Here is a 14,377-nt window from a genome sequence, read left to right on the forward strand (position 1 = left end):
AGTAGTCAACAAAAAACAAAGCTATTTTATAATTTACATTTACAGTAACAGAAATAAGCTGAAAATAACTAAGAGGATAATAAATGTATTTTAAGTAATTTCCACCTCCACCCCCATCAGAATTTCATCTTCGCTCATGCCTTCAAAAAGAAATGCAACTCAACTTGGGGAGAAAAAACCATTACGAAAGGGAGGCCGAGCTCCCGGTGCGCCGGCACATGGGAGGAGCCCCACTCGTGAGACCCGCTCGACCCCAAGGGCTGCTCTGTGCACTGTCTGCACAGCTCCGCTCAGTGTCCACGCGCTGCGGGCTGGCCTGTGACTGCGGAGACCCGCTCGACCCCAAGGGCTGCTCTGCGCACTGTCTGCACAGCTCGCTCAGAGTGTCCACGCGCTGCGGGCTGGCCTGTGACTGCGGAGACCCGCTCGACCCCAAGGGCTGCTCTGTGCTCTGTCTGCACAGCTCGCTCAGAGTGTCCACGTGCTGCGGGCTGGCCTGTGACTGCGGAGACCCGCTCGACCCCAAGGGCTGCTCTGCGCACTGTCTGCACAGCTCGCTCAGAGTGTCCACGCGCTGCGGGCTGGCCTGTGACTGCGGAGACCCGCTCGACCTCAAGGGCTGCTCTGTGCTCTGTCTGCACAGCTCGCTCAGAGTGTCCACGTGCTGCGGGCTGGCCTGTGACTGCGGAGACCCGCTCGACCCCCAGGGCTGCTCTGCGCACTGTCTGCACAGCTCGCTCAGAGTGTCCACGTGCTGCGGGCTGGCCTGTGACTGCGGAGACCCGCTCGACCCCCAGGGCTGCTCTGTGCTCTGTCTGCACAGCTCGCTCAGAGTGTCCACGCGCTGCGGGCTGGCCTGTGACTGCGGAGACCCGCTCGACCCCCAGGGCTGCTCTGCGCACCGTCTGCACAGCTCCGCTCAGAGTGTCTACGCGCTGCGCGCTGGCCTGTGACTGCCGGAGCGGGGACGCCCAGGGAGACTGTTCCGATGCGTTGCATGTACTAGGATTTGGTAATACATCGAAATTGTTTGCTCACAGACGTTTTAAATCAATGGTCTATATGATACTTTCCTGACTGTTGGCCCACCATGATTTATATAGTCCCATATGAATATTTAATGTTGAATACTAATTTTCAAAAATAAATATAGTTTTCTATATGGATGGCAAATATTTTTGCTAGTTATAATCTATCTGGTTATTTATTTTAGGTACTGAATTATGAAAACCCAAAGTAGCCACCGGACCTTTCTGATTACATCAGTGCAGCAGTACAGCTCACTTAGAAAGTGGCAAACTGTGCATCCCTGTGAACATAGAAAAATACTCTTTCCTATGGACAGCAGCAAATTGTGTGCAGACAGCAACACATCTCTGAAGATTTTTAGAAGGAATTTTGTTATATGCTAGACAACTAAATATAAATCAGTAAGTCCCAAAGTATCTCATCAATTTTTTAAAAGTGGCATTGTATTTCACCCTTTTGCCTCAAATGAGGAAAATACTCTTTTCTAATTTATTTCAAGTTTAAAAAGCAGTATTCACAAAAACAAAGACTGCTGAGGCTGCTTGTGATTTCTTACTGGGGACAAGGGCACCACCGTGTCAGCGTAGCGCTGGGTGACAGGCATGCGGAACTGGAACGACACTTCAGTGGGGGGCTCCGTTATGACCGAGCCAATCGCGATGCGTAGAACTATGCTTGGTTATACCCAGGAATGAAATGCTACGTAAATATCAATTCACAGTATCAATTACTGTGCTTAGGAAAATATTATGGTAAATTGATGTCCCTGACATCCCTAATAAGTCATCACAATGACGCAAGAAATCAGAAGACTCAACTTGAACGAAATAGTAGAAAGTTGAACCCACACATGAAGTGATGTTTGAGTTTCAAGGACCCCGGAGACACTTACACCTGACCCCTTCGTGTAGCTGTCAGGAGCTGGGTCCCTGGGGGTGAAGTGGCACACAGCAGGTGAGGCAGCACAGGAGGTGAGGCGGCACACAGGTGAGGGGGCACACAGCAGGTGAGGCGGCACACAGCAGGTGAGGCAGCACACAGGTGAGGCAGCACACAGCAGGTGAGGTGGCACACAGGTGAGGCAGCACACAGCAGGTGAGGCGGCACACAGCAGGTGAGGTGGCACACAGGTGAGGCGGCACACAGCAGGTGAGGCGGCACACAGGTGAGGGGGCACACAGCAGGTGAGGCGGCACACAGCAGGTGAGGGGGCACACAGCAGGTGAGGTGGCACACAGGTGAGGCGGCACACAGGTGAGGGGGCACACAGCAGGTGAGGCGGCACACAGCAGGTGAGGGGGCACACAGCAGGTGAGGTGGCACACAGGTGAGGCGGCACACAGCAGGGGAGGCGGCACAGGAGGTGAGTGAGGCGGCACACAGCAGGTGAGGCGGCACAGGAGGTGAGGCGGCACACAGGGGAGGCGGCACACAGGGGAGGCGGCACACAGCAGGGGAGGCGGCACACAGGTGAGGGGGCACACAGCAGGTGAGGGGGCACACAGCAGGTGAGGCGGCACACAGCAGGTGAGGCGGCACACAGGTGAGGTGGCACACAGCAGGTGAGGGGGCACACAGCAGGTGAGGCGGCACACAGGTGAGGCGGCATTCAGGAGCTGAAGCTGTGCACACTCAGACACGCTGATGAACAGATGAGGCACCAGGTCTTCAAGAGGTATCCCCATACTGTTGTTTATTTCTCCCTTCTATTTCTCTTTCCTCCCTCCCTCATTCCTCTTTTCTTTTGGAAAAAACTTCCACACTCTAGCTCAGTGATTTTCACTCTTTCCATCTCAGGGCACACTAATTACCAGAACTCTGCGGCACACCCAGAAAGCAGGTGCGATGTTGATCCGTTGGCACCAGATGCTGTGTGCTGTGTCACTCGTTCAAACTGACTGTCTCCGGGAGGGGAGGGCAGTGCCCTCACTGAATAGCCAGCTATCGCACGTTTTAAAAAATTCTTGGGGCACACCAGTTGAAGACTGCTGCTCTAGTTGATCATTAAATGATATTTTGTTTATTTCAATTAAATAAACACAGTACTGAGTTTAGAAAATCTGCAAAACCAAAAAACATTTGTCATGACACTCATTCAGAAAGACGCCCTGCAAGGGGACTTGACTGCACGAGGTGGAGCTGCCCTCCAGCAGACATGTCAGAGTCTCGGGTGCAGGAAACTGCAGAGACCTCACCACAGGCCCACATCAGTCCGCCCGCTCCTGCTCCAGGAAGGTCTGCCCAGTGTAGCATCTGGGGACTCTGCAGGGGACTAAGGCTGCGCCTGCCTCTCCACAGCTCCCCCTCCCTGGGAGCCGGCTCTCCGACCTGTGTGCACGCACCTCTGCGCACGCCTGGCTCTCACGGGTGGCACGGGCAGACAGACACCTGAGAATTACAAGCTGTCAACTCCCTTTGGTCTCCTTAAGATCACCGCATCCAATATGCCAGTGTCCACGGATTTGGACGAGGTTGAAAGGGAATATTTGAGGCATCTCACTGGCCATTAAATAAACAAAACCGCTTCCCTTTTTCTCTTCAGATAGTTGTTGGGGTGAGGGAAGAGCGTACAGGGAGAGCGTGCGTCAGCCTGGTTAGTGCCAGTCGATGCAGCCTGTCGCACTAGCTGAAGACCCACAGTCCTAAGTAACCGTGTCCGAGGCAAGTACGAACACATTGAGATACTAACCAAGGCCCAGCAGGTCCCTGAGCAGCAGCCAGGCGCGCACGTGGGCGGGCCGTGCGGTGCAGGAGAATCCTCTCCAAACTTGCACTTTCCGACGCGGGCCTGTCAGCTCAGACACCGCGCCACGGCCACAATCAAGCCGTACATAATTCACACTGTCCTCACTTTACAAAACAGACAACTGAACAACTGTAACTGATTCATGTACTGTGATTTCCATTCCATTAGTCAGGATATGTATGCAAAACTGGGCTGTCAATCAGAAAACGTGTGCACGTTTCGTGTCCGCAGTGCTAACGGGAGCGGAGACCAGGCTCTGTGCTGGTCCCACAGGACCGACACACGGAGGCTGCCACGCGGGCAGACAGGTCTCTCCTGCACGTGCCCAGCTGGGGAACACAACCGGCTGCCGGGGGCCTGTGTGAGCACAGCGGCTTCGGCTGCGTCGCTGGCACCTTGTGACTCTGCTCTTCCACTCCGCTCACTCTGTCCTGGGAAGGGCCCTGTATTCAGAGTCACAGCTACACCAAAGTACTGACGTGGCTGAGTCCGAAGGTGAGAAGCGCTTCTTCCCTTCTCCACACTGACCTTCTCCACAGCGTGCCCTTCCCTGGGCGTCTTTAATTCTTGCACTTGGCGATAAGACTTGACATATCTTCTGTGTACTGAACTTTCAGATTCTTCCAACAATCAGCTTTGGTATCTTTCAGGAGCCCCCAGTCCCAGGTGGCGAGCACCATGGGTTATGTCTCGGGTGTCAACCAGCATGGACTTCGAAAGCCAGGTCTTGGGAAGTTTTGGGTCTAACTGATCATAACAGTGAGTCTCGAATAGGATGAAACACATCTTTCCCTATTCTTACCTTCATATTTGTGATTTCTATTTATTCTTTTATTAAAAGTGATCACACCACTACCTATGAATGTGAGAAGTATAAATGACTTATCAAAGGCCCAATTTTTATTAGCTGAACAAGAAATTGCTCAAATTTGACCATTTTGACCACAAAAGTGGTCACGTCACACGGTTCAGCCACATGCATCCGCAAGCTGCTCCGGAGAGGCGGTGGGCGGGGCAGTCACAGCACAGGAGGCCGGCTCCGCCTGCCTCGGGTCCAGGCTGCACATGTGCTCGCCCTGTACACTGCGTCTCCACGTCAGAGCTCGGCCGGGGGCGAGGGGCTGCCCCACACTCCCCGCCGCTGAGCAGGCCACACGCAGCGCTTCCTGCATTCAGGGTGGCGCGGCCGAGCGAGCGTCGGCGTGCTGAGGACCTGCACAGACGCCGCGGCCTCAGGGTCCCACCCCCCGCTCCATGGCCCCAAGTCCGTGGTCTCCGCTCCCTCCCTATGTAGCTGCAGTTCCGTCTGGTCCCAGACAGCCCTGGAGACAAACACCAGTTCATCCCATTCATTATACGTCGCAAAGACAACTCGGGAAGATCCTCTGAGCTGTGCAGGCCCCAGTGCCTTCCACAGTCTTCTGCGGTCACCTGGACTCCAGCCACCCGTCCAGAGGGCAGAGGCCACCCTTGCCGGCCTGTCCGCCCTGGTCCTGGCCTCTCCAGGACCCACTTCTCCCACCTGCACTCGTCTGCTCCCAGCTCCGCTCCTCCTCCCTGCCGCCCAGTGTGCACCTCAGATGTGACAGGACGCACAGGAGCGGCTGTGTGGACACTGTGCTCAGCACCTGGGCCCAGTGGTGAGCTACGAAGTCTCTGCCCTGATTCCGGTGATTTAGTCATATCAGATCATCATACAAGTACAGTTTTGTTAATTACTACATCAATGGAGAAATATAAAACATTAACACTGCACATCACAGGGGCCCAAATTGGACATGTGTTTGGGAGGGGGAGGGGAGCTGACAGAACCATCAGATTCGGCTGAGTATGTGAAAACTTACCTAGGTACACTCACTCATGCAAAAAGAAAAGGGAGGGAGGAGCATTTTGGAAACAGACGACGGTCGGGGAAGGCCCCTGGGAGAGAGCACACGAAGCAGGTAAAGGGAGATGTGAGCTGGGCTTGCTGGGGGAAAGAGGCAAGATTTGTTGTTTTCATCCTTAGACGTTCTAAGAAAAACATTACTGCTTCAGAAATTATCTCAGAAGATTTATATATATATATATATTCCTTACCCAAGGACATTTTTTCAGTTTTTGTTCAGACAGAACAGGAGGGAGAGAGAGGAAGGGAGAGAGAGAAACATCAACATAAAGGGACATATCGAGTGGCTGCCACCCGCACTAAAACCAGGGCCGGGGACAAACTGCAACCGAGGTACATGACCTTAGCGGGAACTGGCCAGGGCTGTCTCGGAAGATCTAAACTTTTCCAGATGCTTTGTATGAGAGGAGACCTGGTTCCAGCAATTAGGTGAATTATAAAAGGATAAAAGAACCCCTGGAGGCACAGAGCTTTGTAACAAGGGCAGCTGGGCCCTGCTCCCGACGGAGGAGGCAGGAAGGAGACCGCCACCGCCGAGGCCGTGGTCCAGCCGCACTGCTGACTGGCACCTGAGCCGGGACGGCGAGCATGACGTGTGCCATCGTCCGCCAGGAATCGGGCAGCTTCCGGAAGCACAAAGGTGACCGTGGTCTTTTCTTACCCAAAATATCAGATCTAGTGGGAGCGTTAACACAATGCTTTGACTCATCCAGAACTTCAGGTGACCTGGACTAGGCACATGGTGTCTGTATTTTACTCATGTCCCATTTTTTCCTTTAGCATCTTTCCTCATCAAACAACGACCAAAATCGCGCTGGCCAGTTTGGCTCAGCGGTTAGAGCGTCGGCCTGCGGTCCGGAGAGACCCAGGTTTGGTTCCCGCTAGGGGCACGTACTTCGGTTGCAGTTTGTCCCCGGCCCTGGTTGGTCGTGCGGGTGGCAGCCACTCGATGTGTCCCTTCACGTCGAGGTTTCTCTCTCTCTCTCCCTCCCACTCTATCTGTACAAAAAATGGAAAAATATCCTCGGGTGAGGATAAAAAAAAAAAAAAACGACGACCAAATTTCCAAGAAATTCCATACATTCAGAGCCCAATCATGTCAGGGCAAAAACTCCACTCCCCTTGGTACTTCCCTTGACCTCTGCGGTGCGTCCTTGTCCTGATCCTTAGAACCCATAAATATGATCTTATTTGGGAAGAGATCCTTGACAGATGTATTTATATTAAGAAGTTAATCTAATCCTGAGATGAGATCATCCTGGATTATCCAGTTAGACCCTAAACCCAGGACAAGGGACTCTCCAAGGGAACACATAAAGATCGGGGAGAGGCAGGAAAATCACAGACAGCCCAGGACTGGGCACGCGATCGGATGGCAGAGACTGGAGGGCTTTGGGGTGCTGGGCCATTCCAGAGCTAAGGAAGTGAGGAGATTCTCCCCAGATTCCCCAGCAGGATGGTGGGTGGCCCTGCTGCACCTTGATCGAGGGCTATGTGCTTTAAATCACCAAGTGTGCTGCTACCACCAGCAGCAGGAGGAGGGAGTGAACACACTCCTGGTCCTGGGACACGGGTGCTGCTGGGACCAGCAGGAGGAGGGAGTGAACACACTCCTGGTCCTGGGACACGGGTGCTGCTGGGACCAGCAGGAGGAGCAGGAGGGAGTGAACGCACTCCTGGTCCTGGGACACGGGTGCTGCTGGGACCAGCAGCAGCAGGAGGGAGTGAACGCACTCCTGGTCCTGGGACACGGGTGCTGCTGGGACCAGCAGGAGCAGGAGGGAGTGAACGCACTCCTGGTCCTGGGACGCGGGCTCTGCTGGGACCAGCAGCAGCAGGAGGGAGTGAACGCACTCCTGGTCCTGGGACACGGGTGCTGCTGGGACCAGCAGGAGCAGGAGGGAGTGAACGCACTCCTGGTCCTGGGACACGGGTGCTGCTGGGACCAGCAGGAGCAGGAGGGAGTGAACGCACTCCTGGTCCTGGGACGCGGGCTCTGCTGGGACCAGCAGCAGCAGGAGGGAGTGAACGCACTCCTGGTCCTGGGACACGGGCTCTGCTGGGACCAGCAGCAGCAGGAGGGAGTGAACGCACTCCTGGTCCTGGGACACGGGTGCTGCTGGGACCAGCAGGAGCAGGAGGGAGTGAACGCACTCCTGGTCCTGGGACACGGGCTCTGCTGGGACCAGCAGCAGCAGGAGGGAGTGAACGCACTCCTGGTCCTGGGACACGGGTGCTGCCGGGACCGATGTGCGAGTGTCCCTGGAATCGGGCGGCGAGAGCAGAGGGACGTGAGAACAAGGTCCTCCTACAAGGACCGGGTGGCCTTGAAGAGACTGCTGGCAGCAGCACGTGCTGCAGGGGCTCTGGAGGCTCTGGTGAGACGGGGCGTGGCAGAGGGTGTGTCTGCCATCGCAGGGGCAGCGGCCTGGGGAGCAGGCTGGCAGGCAGTGGCACTGAGGGGTGGCTAGTGAGGGCTCAGACAGCAGAAGCACTGTGGCTGGAGGAAAGGCAACCTTACTGTAGAGTGCAAACAACTCCCCAGAAGTTTACTCTACGGTGTTGCAAAAAGCAGAACTAGTGAGCGATGCATCTGTATACTGAAGCCAGGGGACTTCTGGGAAAGATGGTGATGATGTGGCCTGTTTTCCTCTCCTGTTTGCAGTGAAATGTAAGTGGAAAGAGACCCACGGTGGGTGGAGCTGACAGGAAGGAGGACCCAGACCTGACGTCACGAGGGGACGGCCCTCTGCTCCTCAGACCCTTGGGAAAGCATGTTTCGGAAAGGCTGCCCAAGGTGGTGACTGACCACCTTCTAGTAAGGACATTAGGCATACAACGGACTCGTGGATTCACTCAACCATCTCATCAGAAGCCAGGGACAGCCCTGGCCGGTTTGGCTCAGTGGCAGAGCATCGGCCTGCGGTCCAGAGAGACCCGGGTTCGGTTCCCGCTAAGGGCACGTACCTCGGTTGCAGTTTGTCCCCGGCCCTGGTTGGGTCATGTGGGTGGCAACCACTTGATGTGTCCCTTTCATGTCGATGTTTCTCTCTCTCTCTCTCTCCTTCCCCACTCTATCTGAGCAAAAAACGGAAAAATGTCCTCGGGTGAGGATAAAAAAAAAAGCAGCCAGGGACAGAGATGAGGTCACCCAGGAAAGATCTGCGGAGGGTCCTCTTCTCCAGTGGTGTGGACCCTGCTGACATCCACAGCAGTCCCACGAGGTTTCTGAGAGTATTTATCAGGGATAGAGATGCGGTCACCCAGGAAAGGTCTGCGGAGGACCCTCTTCCCCAGTGGTGTGGACCCTGCTGACATCCGCAGCAGTCCCACAAGGTTTCTGAGAGTATTTATCAGGGATAGAGATGCGGTCACCCAGGAAAGGTCTGCGGAGGGTCCTCTTCTCCAGTGGTGTGGACCCTGCTGACATCCGCAGCAGTCCCACGAGGTTTCTGAGAGTATTTATCAGGGATAGAGATGCGGTCACCCAGGAAAGGTCTGCGGAGGACCCTCTTCCCCAGTGGTGTGGACCCTGCTGACATCCGCAGCAGTCCCACAAGGTTTCTGAGAGTATTTATCAGGGATAGAGATGCGGTCACCCAGGAAAGGTCTGCGGAGGACCCTCTTCCCCAGTGGTGTGGACCCTGCTGACATCCGCAGCAGTCCCACGAGGTTTCTGAGAGTATTTATCAGGGATAGAGATGCGGTCACCCAGGAAAGGTCTGCGGAGGACCCTCTTCCCCAGTGGTGTGGACCCTGCTGACATCCGCAGCAGTCCCACGAGGTTTCTGAGAGTATTTATCAGGGACAGAGATGCGGTCACCCGGGAAAGGTCTGCGGAGGGTCCTCTTCCCCAGTGGTGTGGACCCTGCTGACATCCGCAGCAGTCCCATGAGATTTCTGAGAGTATTTACCAGGGATAGAGAAGAGGTCACCCAGGAAAGATCTGCGGAGGACCCTCTTCCCCAGTGGTGTGGACCCTGCTGACATCCGCAGCAGTCCCATGAGATTTCTGAGAGTATTTACCAGGGATAGAGAAGAGGTCACCCAGGAAAGATCTGCGGAGGACCCTCTTCTCCAGTGGTGTGGACCCTGCTGACATCCGCAGCAGTCCCACGAGGTTTCTGAGAGTATTTATCAGGGACAGAGATGCGGTCACCCGGGAAAGGTCTGCGGAGGGTCCTCTTCCCCAGTGGTGTGGACCCTGCTGACATCCGCAGCAGTCCCACGAGGTTTCTGAGAGTATTTATCAGGGACAGAGATGCGGTCACCCGGGAAAGGTCTGCGGAGGGTCCTCTTCCCCAGTGGTGTGGACCCTGCTGACATCCGCAGCAGTCCCACGAGGTTTCTGAGAGTATTTATCAGGGACAGAGATGCGGTCACCCGGGAAAGGTCTGCGGAGGGTCCTCTTCCCCAGTGGTGTGGACCCTGCTGACATACACGGCAGTCCCGCGAGGTTTCTGAGAGTATTTATCAGGGATAGAGATGCGGTCACCCGGGAAAGGTCTGCGGAGGACCCTCTTCTCCAGTGGTGTGGACCCTGCTGACATCCGCAGCAGTCCCACGAGGTTTCTGAGAGTATTTATCAGGGATAGAGATGAGGTCACCCAGGAAAGGTCTGCGGAGGACCCTCTTCCCCAGTGGTGTGGACCCTGCTGACATACACGGCAGTCCCACGAGGTTTCTGAGAGTATTTATCAGCAGAGTCAATTCCAGCATGAATTGAAAGAGACAGCGATGAAATGCAATGGAAAAAGTCTACTGGGTTTTGGGGTATCTGCAGGCAGGAAATGGGTAGCAGAGCTACCTGGCTACGGACATGTGATACCTGTCAATAAAATAAAGAGTGGTTCCGAGGGCAGAGTTTCTGCAGCAGGCACAGAGGCTGGCAGAGCTGTGGACCCAGAGGGTAGAGTCTGAGTCTCAGAGAAATGAGCTCAGGCCTTGAAACCTAACGGAATTTACTTTGCTGAATTTCAAACTTACTTGTGGCTGGCAACTGCTTTCTTCCTCCCAGCACTCTTTCCTGTAGGGTTGGAGTGACTACTCCACAACTGTGTTCCGGGAGCAGGTCATTGATATTTTAATTTCACTGGTTCACCAATGACCCAGAAGGGATCATAATCAAGGTCTCAGTCATCCCTTATTTAGATGATGCAGATGATGAGATTTGGGAATTTTGAGCTGATGATGCTTAGATGAGATTTTGGACTTACAGTGGATACTTTCATGGGCCGAGATTTTGAGGATGTTTGGATGGGCTGAATGTGTTTTGCAGATAGAATGAATGTGAATATTTGGGGGCCAGAGAGTAGCAGACTATACTGAAATGAAGTATGACCACCCCCCCCCCAAACATATGTCCATGTCCTAATTTTTAGCACCTGTGAATGTTACCTTCCTTATTTCAATAAAGGTATTTGTAGATGGATTTAGGTTAAGAATTGAGATGAGGCCTTCATCCTGCATTATCTGAGCAGGCCTAAACCCAAGACAGAGAGTTAGAGCAGAAGAGAAGAAACCAGACAGAAGAGGAGGAAACAAAGGAACCACAGGGGCAGAGATGGACTGAGGAAGAACCTGCGCCAGCCACTGGAAGCTGGAACAGGCCAAGAACAACGTCTTCCCTGGAGGTCACAGAACGAACATGGTCCTGTGATGTCTTGATTTAAGGCTTCTGGTTGCCTGAATTATGAGACAATGAATTCATGTTGTTTTTGTCACCAAGTTTGTGATAATTTATTTTGTCAGCCAAAAGAAAGTTATATAACCTTCTTTCCTAACACCATATTTCAACTCTGATACCCATAAAGTATAAGAGTTTCTCCCCAAGTCAAAAGCTGTAGTCATGGAATTCATAGCTGTATGCAAAACAGTCATGGAAACTAGGAACACACATAGGCACACACAGAGTCCCTTTAGGGACTGAGGCGACCACCCAGCCACTACGGGACGGAGGGCTGCCTCACGCCCTGCAGACGGCAGGTCTGGAGGGGCGCTAACATGCCCTTCGTGACAAGAGACTGAATGTATCCCGGGCCGCCATCAACGCTATCTGTGGACAAACTATGGCTGCTCTGTCATGGGAAAACCTTTCCCAGTTAAATCCACGTCACTTATTTGTATAAGAAACTGACCATCAAAAAAACCAAAGACAGAAAAAGTGGAGCAACGAGCAGAAACACTACGTACTGTGTGTTTCTCGTGTTCCTGGTGGAATTCCCGACTCTGCTCACCTGAGGTCTCGAGAGGAGCACAGGCAGCACCAGAGGAGGGGCCTGAGAGAGGCGCAGGATCCAGACCCAGCAGTGCAGACCAGTGGGACGGAGCTGCTCCCGGGGACCCCCCCGGCTCCAGCGCTGGCGGGCTGGGCTGCGGGCTGAGCCTGGTGACGTGCAGACCCCGCTTCGCACTCCTCTACCCGCAGCACGTCTGTGGTTTCTGGGGCACGTACTGCTTGCGCATCTATTTCTTTGGGCAACAGACCTCCAGCTCGACAGCACCTCTGCACAAATTAGCCTAGACGCACGTACTCGCTCCACGTGTGCCCCTGCGGAAGCAGGAACTGAGGGCGGAGCTGAGCCAGCCTCCAGCTCTGAGTGCCCACCACTGTGACATGGGGAGCGCTGGAGCCACAGGCCTTCCTGGGATCGTCGGAGGAAGGGAGAAACATTTTACTAGGTTAGTTTTTTCTGTTTCCAGTCAAATCTGAGGAGAAAGACTGGTAAATAGAGATAGTCTACAATTTTCTGGTTAAAGATGTTCTTGACCTCGAAGGAATGTTTAGTTCTTGTCATCAACACTGAAATCAGGGTGGAGACTAGCAGAGAACACTTCCGGTCTGCTTAGCATCACTGTCCTGTCAGCAGGATGTCCTGAAAGTCCCCCATGAAAGCGCCACCCCACCTCATCCACACACGTCCCCCTCCCCCAGTACTTCAGGAGAATCGGGCTGACATCGAAATTCCCAAAGTGGATTTTCAGCTGTCCGTCTAACTGAAGCTCGCCAGCAGATGCCATCCTCGGGCCAGCGTGCCTGTCTCACCTGGAGCCTTCTTGCAGGCGGCTGGGCCTGCCCACACTGCCCACTTGCTTGGCTGCAGCGTGCCCTCCGGTCCATGGAAGGAACGCTCCTTCAATGGAACCCTTCCCCCCACTTCATTGTTTCTCAGTAACACCTTCTACCAATTTAAAAAATCTATTTGGGTTTTTCTACATAATGTTATTTCAGTGTTTCCGTTGATAGTGGAGTCAATACATCAGACTGTGGCAGTTTCTGACCTAGACTATATCATCGTATTAATCAATCAGCTTGCGGAGACCTTCACAGTACATCCCGACAGCCACAAAGCTGAGAGGCCAGAGGACGGAAGCCGCACTCTAGACAACACAAATCAAGGGGTTTAGAAAGAAACACACTTTTGGAGGTTACCAGGGGTGTTACATGACAGTTCTCTGATGTGATCAATATTCTGCAAAACTACATTTCCTCCAGCACCAAGGTAGTAAAATGTACCTAGTTTACTGTACCCTGGAAATAGAAAATGACACGTCAAGGTGGTAAAGAAAACCAGTTTGGTGCCACTATGAGACTGCATGGGATTGCTTCAGTTTCTCCTGTTCACGTATTAGTTTTGCACATTACTTGGAGGTATACATCATTTAATAAAAATACTTGATGCACAGGCTGCCATCTGAGAATGTGAGGGGCCGCAGCACCTTAAGCAGTAACACAGCAAGTGTCGTTGCTCCCCCACTTTGCCACTCAAGGGACCTCGGAGGGTCTGCTCTAGGCAGCTCCATGAGGCAACGCGCTAACGAGCAACAGTCAGACATCAGTGATGATCTGAGAGTAAACAGGGATCAGCACGAAGGTCACTGAAAGCCAGTCTGCTCACAGAGCAGCTCCCACCAGCAAGGAGGGAGAACGGAAGGCTCCCTTTGCTGCGGTTTTTAACGAGAGGACAGCGAGTAATCAGAGAAATAATGCTAGACTGACGCTTTGGAATGCTGATAATAGGTGTGCTCTTCGAAGAACTTTTAAAACATTTTAAGCTCAGATACTCTGAGGTTCATGAGAAATCATAATAATCATCTCTGCAATATTAGTTTTTCATATTATTTTGAAATTATTATCTCTTCATCCAGCCTCCTCATCCACACAGGTGGTCGCTACAAAGAATGTAACACACTGTCCGGGAGGTGTGGCTCAGTAGTCCACCCCTGCACCAGGAGGTCACCAGTTCGACTGCAGGTCAGGGCACATGCCCAGGCTGTGAGCCTGATCCCCAGTGGGGGGCGTGCAGGAGGGGGCCAGTCAACATTCTCTTCATTGATGTTTCTTTCTCTCTCTCCCTCGTCCTTCCTCTCTCTCTCTAAAAGCAATAAAGGAAAAAAATAAAAAATAAATATAAAGAATTTCACACATGACCTGAGATCCGCATGCTCCTCCAGACATGCAGCGCGGCGCACCTCTCCTCGTGCGGAGCCCATCCACACGCAGACACGGAACTAGCACGTGAGTTTCTCCATCAAACACTGGCTTTTGATCTGTTCTTCCAGCTGGGTAGAGCGACATTCATTCTCTCTCCCGCACTGTATCCTGCGGAAGGACCCACTGCACTTATTCTCTGTCACTCTGAGGCATTTGGACGCTGTCCACTCCCTGCTGCGCGGCGAGGCTGCCCAGCCGCCCTGCCCTCGCCGCCACGCGG

The 14,377-nt window shown here is 53.5% G+C and overlaps 1 protein-coding gene across 1 annotated transcript; it reads left to right on the plus strand.

Annotated features, from left to right (window-relative positions):
- Window positions 1-218: 218 nt before the first annotated feature.
- Window positions 219-953, plus strand: LOC118632986 (keratin-associated protein 4-3-like). The gene has a single exon (XM_036266326.1). It carries the CDS (start codon window positions 219-221, stop codon window positions 951-953), a length of 735 nt encoding a protein of 244 aa, XP_036122219.1.
- Window positions 954-14,377: the final 13,424 nt, after the last annotated feature.

Source organism: Molossus molossus, unplaced genomic scaffold (genome assembly GCF_014108415.1).
Source record: "Molossus molossus isolate mMolMol1 unplaced genomic scaffold, mMolMol1.p scaffold_m16_p_18, whole genome shotgun sequence".
In the NCBI taxonomy this organism is placed as follows: domain Eukaryota; kingdom Metazoa; phylum Chordata; class Mammalia; order Chiroptera; family Molossidae; genus Molossus; species Molossus molossus.

What these genes read in the sequence shown, in the direction of transcription:
- LOC118632986 (XM_036266326.1), top strand. Translation starts at nt 219, where the DNA reads ATGGGAGGAGCCCCACTCGTGAGACCCGCTCGACCCCAAGGGCTGCTC.